The 9,348-nt window shown below is 42.2% G+C and overlaps 1 protein-coding gene across 1 annotated transcript in view; it reads left to right on the plus strand.

Moving 5' to 3' along the window:
* The window catches only part of LOC122563513 (receptor-type tyrosine-protein phosphatase U-like), a 330,644-nt gene that overhangs the window by 162,667 nt on the left and 158,629 nt on the right, over positions 1-9,348 (plus strand). The window contains exon 14 of the mRNA XM_043717332.1: positions 2,692-2,810. Coding sequence (XP_043573267.1) covers positions 2,692-2,810 — 119 coding nt within the window. The remainder of the gene's footprint in view (positions 1-2,691; positions 2,811-9,348) is intronic.

Consider the following 9,348-nt stretch of genomic DNA (forward strand, 5'->3'; position numbering starts at 1 on the left):
GGCCTCAGTGTGGTCACTCATCCTGGCCTCAGCCTGGTCTCTCACTCCCGGCCTCAGCCTGGTCTCTCACTCCCGGCCTCAGCCTGGTCTCTCACCCCGGGCCTCAGTGTGGTCACTCACCCCTGGCCTCAGTGTTGTCTCTCACTCCTGGCCTCAGTGTGGTCACTCACTCCCGGCCTCAGTGCGACCTCTCACTCCCGGCCTCAGCCTGGTCTCTCACCCCGGGTCTCAGTATGGTCACTCACTCCCGGCCTCAGTGTGACCTCTCACTCCCGGCCTCAGCCTGGTTTCTCACTCCCGGCCTCAGCCTGGTCTCTCACCCCGGGCCTCAGTGTGGTCACTCATCCCAGCCTCAGTGTGACCTCTCACTCCTGGCCTCAGCCTGGTCTCTCACCCCGGGCCTCAGTATGGTCACTCACTCCCGGCCTCAGTGTGGTCTCTCACTCCCGGCTTCAGCCTGGTCTCTCACTCCCGGCCTCAGTGTGGTCTCTCACTCCCGGCCTCAGCGTGGTCTCTCACTCACGGTCTCAGTGTGGTCTCTCACTCCCGGCCTCAGCCTGGTCTCTCACTCACGGTCTCAGTGTGGTCTCTCACTCCTGGCCTCAGTGTGGTCTCTCCTTCCTGGCTTCAGTGTGGTCTCTCACTCCCGGCCTCAGCCTGGTCTCTCACTCCCGGCCTCAGTGTGGTCTCTCACTCCCGGCCTCAGCCTGGTCACTCACTCCCAGCCTCAGTGTGATCACTCACTCCCGGCCTCAGTGTGATCACTCACTCCCGGCCTCAGTGTGGTCTCTCACTCCCGGCCTCAGCCTGGTCTCTCACTCACGGTCTCAGTGTGGTCTCTCACTCTGGCCTCAGCCTGGTCTTTCTCCCCCCCGGCCTCAGTGTGGTCACTCACTCCCTGGTCTTATGCAAGCACCACGTAGACAGTCATCCAAGGCTGAATCAAAATTGGGTCCCTGGCACTGAGATACAGCAGTGCTAACCATTGAGTTACCATGCTGCCCACTCATTCCCATTTCTAATCTAATCAAAGAATTAATCTAAGCTTGGTAGTTAATTGTCGGTCCACACCTAATTGATGTGTTCTCCATAACAATGCTTCTATTAATCAAAGTCCACTTGCCAACCAATCAGCATTTTTCTCTCGTATAGTATAAAATATTGTTCTCTTTTTTTAATTCACATTCTTGCAAATGTCATAATGAGTGCAAGACAATAAAAACTTCAACAAAATGTGTGCTTTTTCAGCAGTACTCATGATCAAATTTTCATAACATGAAACAAACCAGAATGCCCCACTAATAATAGCCTGCAAACACATAAATATATTGATTGAAAGCCAAAATGCAGCATATAGTTTAAAACAAGAAACTGTAATCTAGTTGTACCAAAACACATAAAGCGTCAAGTAACATTCATGCTACACAAATGCCAGGCTATGACCATCATCAATAAGAGACAATACAACCACTGCCCATTGACATTTAATGGTGTTGCCATCACTGATTTCCCCACTATCAAAATCCTGAAAGTTACCATTGATGAGAAACTCAACTGGATTCATCACATAAACGTAGTGGCGACAAGAGCAGGTCAGAGGCTCAGAAAACTATGGCGAGTAACTCACCACCTGACTCTCCAAAGTCTGTCCACCATCTACAAGGTACAAGTCAGGAGTGTGATGGACCACCTGTTTGGATGAGTGCAGCCCCAACAATACTGAGGAAGCTTAACAGCACTGAGGACAAAGCAACCTGCTTAATTGGCACTACATACACTCCCTCCACCACCACACTCAGTAACAGCAATGTGTACTATCTACAAGATACAGTACAGAAATTCACCAAAGACCCTCAGACAGCACTTTAAAAATCCACAACCACTTCCATCTGGAAGGACAAAGGCAGCAGATATTTGGGAACATCACTACCTTCAAGATCCTCTCCAAGCCACTCACCATCCTGCCTTGGAAATATATCGCCGTTCCTTCAATGTTGCTGAGTCAGACTCCTGAAATTCAATTCCTAATAACATTGTGGGTTAACCCACAGCAGGTGAACTGCAACAGCTCAAGAAGACAGCTCACCACCACCTTGTCAAGGGCAACTAGGGATGGGCAATAAATGCTGGTCAGCTACTGATGCTCACATCCTACAAAATGAATAAACAAAAAAAAATGAAACACCAGTCACCTGTAATCTGTACTGGTCTTGTTTCCCAGAAAGGTTGTGTTTTTGGAGTTACAGGGTGATAAACATTTTGCATTGCAAGCCCCGAAAACTTTTCTCTTTAACTGTAATGAAAATGCAAGTACCTCTCAGCATTTACTTGCTAGTTACTGTTCAAAAGCACAGTGTTAAAATAAGTAATTTAATTTTATATTTATAAAGTGCACGAAACTAATTATGAAATGATGGATATAGTCAGCATTATGACATTTGATCTTGACTGTGAGAAACGTATCATCCGCCTCCTAGTTCACTTTCAATATTACATTAAGTTCTTTCCTTGTGCTCATATTCTCTGTTATTTCCTCATAGAACCCTAAAAAATCTGCATTGATTTTTAAATAAACTCATTTATTGCTGTCTCTAGTCATTTTATTTGTAATTTAGATGTATTCTGAATTTCAGAAAGAGTTGCATATTTCAAAGCCACATCACACTAACTGACTTGCATTCATTCCAACAGAAAATGCACCCAAAGGAACAGGACTTTGGTGAGTCCCCACCATAACAGAACAAACAGAACGAATGTCATGGCTAGGAGCTCCACTGACCTGCTGGAGGACCTTGACAGCAGCAGCAGACGTAAGTCGTTCAGAAGGGTAACATCTATTATAAATCTTTTCTATCTCTAGATATTATTTGTGGAAAAAATATCTTCCCTGCCCTCTGATATTTTTCTTCATGAATGCTTAACGTAAAGAATATAGTATTTAATGATGCAGTGACCCACTCATCATTCTGGAATGTTTAACTGAACTAGATGTAATATAAGATGCTTGCATGGAAACAACCCATATTAAATTATTCCAGGAGCAAGATTGCAAAGTTCCCAAAATGGGTGCAGGGTAAGCTCGATCAATGTAACACAAACAGCATATCATTTCTCACTTAATATGGCAAAATGGAATCTAGTATGATTTGCCCTAAAAATGTGCATGTAAGCCATAGGCATCACTTTCTTGCTTTCAGGATGTTTTTAGAATTGATGTTCATAAACCCAATTAATCAGCATTCAGCTTTTATTATTCACATGTATTTGAGATAATGATGGCATAGCCTATCTGTTTTGGTTTGCATGCGTTCAAAACTGTAACTAAATTACATTTGGTCTGTTGTGATGAAGGTTTGTAATATAATATGAATTGGGAACTTGTGTTCTATAGTAGAGATAAATATGCACTTGACCTAAAGTTCGACGAAGTTAATTTTTTTTAAAGGGGTCAGAAGCTCAATGTTTTAGCGTTTGGTCACTGCAGCATTTCCTAGAAACCATATGACTTAGAGAATTTCCTCCCTAATGATAATGTGGGTTTACCTACATCACATGGACTGCAGCAGCTCCAGAAAGTAGTTTACCACCACCTTCTCAAGGGGAACTAGGAACAGGTAGTAAATGCTGGTCAGTCAATGATGGCCACAACACAAGAGTGAATAAAACAAAAACTTAAAATATATGTTTAGACACAGAATCTGATAAGATAATTGCTGAAGACTTTACTGAGTTGATTTTCTTTTACTACCCAGAGAGCAGGTTCAGTTCAGAAGAAAACATTCATAGCATGTGATGTTTAGCTGCCCCAAAGTAGTCAATGTAAGTGGAAAAAGCTTGAAGTGTTTTCTAAGAGATCTGTGAGTCTTTGCATCTCAAAGAGAGGGAAATGGAATACATCTGGTGAATATGCTGACAGTCAGCAAAATGAAATGCTTGCAAGTTTATTAGGTAAGCAATTAAAGAGTGAAAACAGGCATGATACTTCTATCAAGTGAGATTTCAGACAGTAATCTATTTTCCAGTATTGCTACATTAAATAATAACAAAGATCATGGCAAAGTAGGACGTCTTGCTAATATCAATGATATCTCCTGCAGGCAATTATATATGAGGCCATATTGTCGTATGGGAATCAACAAGGAAATTCGAGGAGTTGAAAATTTGAGAATAGCTATTAGTTTTATGTAACAAACAGAAGGGTGCCAAAATAACTAAGGAGAAAGGCTAGAAACGAAAAGTGATGAAAAGAAAATAATAAATGAAAACAAAAGTACTAGAGAAGCTCAGCAGATCTGGCAGCATCTACAGAGAGAGAAACAGAGATGATGTTTCAGGTCCAGTATGACTCTTTTTCAGAACTGAAAGGAGGTGGAAAATTATGTTTTCTTTATGCCAGTGACAGATGGAGAGGAGGCAAAACTGGAACAGATGGCAGCAAGCCCAGAGAAAAAAGACTACATTAGTGATAATTTTGGTAAAGAAGAAACAGAAACAGAAATTACTGGGAATAACTCAGCAGGGTTTGACAGCATGTGTGGAGAGAAAGCAGAGTTAACATTTCAAGTCCAGTGATCTTTCTTCAAAACTGATTGAAGCTAGGAAAAGAACAAAGACCAACACAGGAACAGGCCCTTCGGCCATCCAGGAAAAGGTTGATATATATGTGCTGGAGAATAGATTGAGGGTGGAGGAAAGAGTAAATGATAGGTGAAAGTGGAGCCCAGAGAGAGACAAAGGCAGTTTAGCAGATAAACGAATGGGGTAAAGGTCAGCTTGGGAGAATAAATAGCTGCTAATCGGGACTGTTAGTGGCTGACAGTGGGTTGTTGGTAATACGCTATGTTATGACAAGGCTTGGTGTATGAGGGTTGGAATAAGATGAGAAGGTGCTCAGGCAATAAGATTATTGAGCTAAATATTGAGTCCCAATTAAAACGTTGCATTGGAAGAGACAAAGATGTTGGCTCGAGAATACGGTGGTGTGTTGAAATGGCAGGCAGCCTGAAGTTCAAGATCATTTTTGCTGTCAGAACATGGGTATTCTGCAAAGTGGTTGCTCAGTCTGTACTTCATTTCCTGAATGTAGAGGAGATCACAATGTGAGCAGTGAGTACAGTAGATTAGATGAAGTGCAGGTAAATCACTGCTTCACCTTGAAGGTGCATCTGAGACCTTGGATAGTGAGGAGGGAGGAAGTAAATGGCAGGTGTTACACATTCTGTGATTGCATGAGAAGGTGCCGTGGGGAAGTGGGGAGATTTTGGAAGTGGAGGAGGAGTGAAACAAGGTGTCCCAGAGGGAATAGTCCCTGCAGAAGGCTGACAAGGGAGAATGGAGAATATGTGTCTAGTGGTGTCATCCAGCTGGAGAAGCAGAAATGGAGGTTAATGATCCTTTGGATGTGGATGCTGGTGGGATAGTAGGTGAGGATAAGAGGAATCCAATCGCTGTTGTGGGAGGGAAGAGAGGGGCTGAAGGCCGAAGACCGGGAGATGGGTAAGATGGCTGAAAACCCTGTCAACTAAAGCACTGGGATATCCTTGATTGAGGAAAAATATGGATAATTTGGAGGTTCCCTTGCCAAAACTGGCATCATCAGAACAGATGCGAAGTTGGGGGGTTTGTAATGTATATTGGTATCCAACTTATCACCAGAAATAGAAACAGAGATGTCAAGAAAGGGAAGTGATTGACCAGGTGAAGGTGAGGGCAAGTTGGAAATTGGAAACGAAATTGATAAATCTTTTCCAATTCCAGACGAAAGAGGGAAGCAACACTGATGATGTCATCAATGTACTGGAGAAAGAATTATGGCTGGGGGCCAGAGTAGGACTGAAACCGGGAATGTTCTACATATGCCACAAAGAGACAGACGTAACTGGGGCCCACGCAACTACTCAAGGCCATCCCTTTGACCTGAAGGAAATAGGAGGAATTAAATGAGAAGTTGTTCAATGAGAGGATGAGCTCAGCCAGGCAGAGGAGAGTGATGGTGGTTCAGACCTTCTTTCCAGGAAGAAGCAGAGAACCTTGAGACCATCTTGATGCAGGAAAGAACTATAAACAGGTTGCACATCCATGGTAAAGGAGAGATAGATATATAAAATAAGTGTTAAATGTTCGATGTGAAAAGGAGAAAATGTGTCCAATCTACTGACAGCAATGCCAACAGACACAAAAAAGACGCAGTAAGAGAATTGTTGGGAATGTGAGAAAAATGAGTACAGTCACACTGTAAAGTTGTGGAGCTCAATATTGACTCCTCGAGGCTGTAAAGTTCTTAAGTGAAAAATGCAGTGTTAATCCTTTAGCTTGTGTTGGTCTTCTTAGCAGACCAATGACAGAAACGTTAACATGGAGGAAGGTGGTTTATTGAAATGTCCAGCAATTGGGAGATAGAGATCATTCCTCTAGACAGAGCAGAGGTATTCCTGCTGTTACTCACTCTCCATTTGCTCTTACCAATTAAAAGGGGAGCAGATTATGCGCAGCGAATACAATAGATTAAATTACTAAAGTACGAGTAAAATGCAGTTTCACCCAGAAGATATGTTTGGGACTTTGGATGGTAAGGATGGAAGATGTGCATGGGCAAGTGTCAAACCATCTGTGATTACATGGGAGGTACCATGGGGATGTGAGGAGGTGTTAGGAGAGATTGAAGAGTAGACCACAATGTCTCAGAAGGAATGGTCCCTGAAGTATGCTGGCAATGAAAGGAAGAAAAACTTATGTATGGTCTTGGTATCCTGGTGGAGGTGACAGAAAAGGCCATAGGTGATCCTTTGAATGAGGAGATTGCTGCTGTGGGAAGTGACGACATGTGGAACCTTATCTTTATTGTGGGAGGGAAAGGAAGGGGTGAGAGGGATGGGTCGAACTATTGAAATAATTACTCTGTCTCTCCAAAGGTGCTGTCACACCTGTTGAGTTTCTCCAGCATGTTCTGTTTTCATTTCAAATTTCCAACAGAAAATAGTATGCTTTCATTTTAATTGGACTGGACATGCGAAAGCTAGTTGCTGGAGTTAAATGGAAAATCTATTACAGTAATTTTAATGTCGAAGGAATCTTTAGAAAATCGCGCATTATAAAAAGGAAATAGGTAGTAAAACTGTAGCAGTGGTATAAGTGGAGCATTTTCCCTCTGAATCTTCTGGGAAGAGAAAGGTGGCTCAGGACAAGCAAGATTATTCTTCCTTGATTATGTCTAAAGACAATCAGACCACTTGAGGCTCTGAACCTTTTCAAAGGAAGAAATCTTTTTTTTTCTTTTGATCAAGCAGGTAATCTGATAAATATATTGGGAGTCTCTCAATCGAGTCTGTCAATGTTACTGGTAAATAATAGGCTTTGTCTTCCAGTGGACGAATGAAGTAAAACTATTCATTGGCGGTATATATAGGGTTTAAAAAAAAGGTCCGATTATATAGAGTTGGATTAAAGAGTGACTTACTAAGTGTAGAATTTGTAGTTAAAGTGCAGAGCCTTAGAATCAACCAGCACGGAAACAGACCATTCAGCCCAACTAGTCCATGCTGACCAAAATGCCAAATTAAACTAGTCCCACCTGCCTGGGCTTGGCCCATATCCCTCTAACCATTTCTTATTCATATACTCATTCGAATGTCTTTTAAACATTATAACTGTACCTGCATTGGAAGTGACTAATAATGAATTTATGGGATTACCTGCTCGATTAGAAGAAAAAGGAAATATTTCTTCCTTTGAAAAATGTTCAGAACCTCCAGTGGTCTGATTCTTTTCCTCTGGAAGTTCATTCCATACACATATCACTCTCTGTGTTAAAAAAAACTGTGATGCCAAGGGGTCTGAGTAGTCTGGCAGTCATTTCCACGTAGCTTTGATGTAGGGGAGAGTGTCTAAGGTTTCTGGACGTGTTTAGTCTGCTTGTTTGGGTTTGTTGCTGAGAAATCAGCGGACTGTGTTCATTGGGTACCCATTCTTTTTGAACACACGGTATAGGTGATTTTCCTCTGCTTTGTGTAGTTCCTCTTTGCAACAGTGTGGGGGGCTCGTTGAAATAATGTTCTGATGCAGCTTCGTTTGTGGGTGTTGGGATGATTGCTTCCAGACTACTTAGACCCCTTGGCATCATCGTAGCCCACACACCCACCAACACACTAAAACAGCAGCTAATGAACTTGAAAAACCCTATAAAGACAATGAGCAAAACTAACATCATTTACAAAATACCGTGCAAGAACTGTAACAAATACTACATTGGACAAACAGGCAGAAAACTAGCCACCGGGATACATGAACACCAACTAGCCACAAAACGACATGACCCTCCCTCACTAGTATCCTCACATACGGATGAGGAAGGACACCACTTCGACTGGGACAACACATCCATCCTAGGACAAGCCAAACAAGGAACTGCACAAGAATTCCTAGAAGCATGGCATTCCAACTGGAACTCTATCAACAAACACATTGAGTTAGACACCATCTACCACCCCCAAGAAAAGGAACAGGAAGTGACTTCACCACAGGAAATAACATCACCAACCCAAAGAAACCCAAACATATGAATACAAATCAGGAATTTTCAGCATTGCTTCGCATGTGGTCCACTGAAGATGTTATCTAATAAAATAACGAAACGTCTGGGAATGAACCTTTCAGCTCAGCAAGCAAACCTACACCCAAAACCAAAACCTGAGCTACAAATCTTCTCAAATTTCACTAAGATCAATCATATAGATCAATCATAGAGAGACGATTATTTTGGAGGAGTTCAAAATTTACTTCCTGAAGTAGTGAGAACTCATGTGGAAGAGCAGAATGTTGAAACTGCAAAATTAGCAACAGAAGTAACTGATGATTATGAGTTGGTTCATAAATCAATATTTGGCTTCCGATATCAATTTCAATTTGTGAAGCATAGAAATTGGGGCAAAGAGAAATCATAAGATGGTAAGGGAAAGGAGATCTCATTGAAGATCATAAAGATATTTTACCACAGGGTAAGAAGGAAATTATAGGAACGAAACCCTCTACTGAGGACAAAGACTCAAGATGAAAATGGGGGAGATACTAAATGAGTATCTTGCATCAGTATTTACTGTGGAAAAGGATATGGAAGATATAGACTGTAGGGAAATAGATGGTGACATCTTGCAAAATGTCCAGATTACAGAGGAGAAAGTGCTGGATGTCTTGAAACGGTAAAGGTGGATAAATCCCCAGGACCTGATCAGGTGTACCGAGAACTCTGTGGGAAGCTAGAGAAGTGATTGCTGAGATATTTGTATCATCGATAGTCACAGGTGAGGTGCCGGAAGACTTGAGGTTGGCTAACGTGGTGCCACTGTTTAAGAA

The sequence above is a fragment of the Chiloscyllium plagiosum genome, chromosome 27 (genome assembly GCF_004010195.1).
Source record: "Chiloscyllium plagiosum isolate BGI_BamShark_2017 chromosome 27, ASM401019v2, whole genome shotgun sequence".
In the NCBI taxonomy this organism is placed as follows: Eukaryota; Metazoa; Chordata; class Chondrichthyes; order Orectolobiformes; family Hemiscylliidae; genus Chiloscyllium; species Chiloscyllium plagiosum.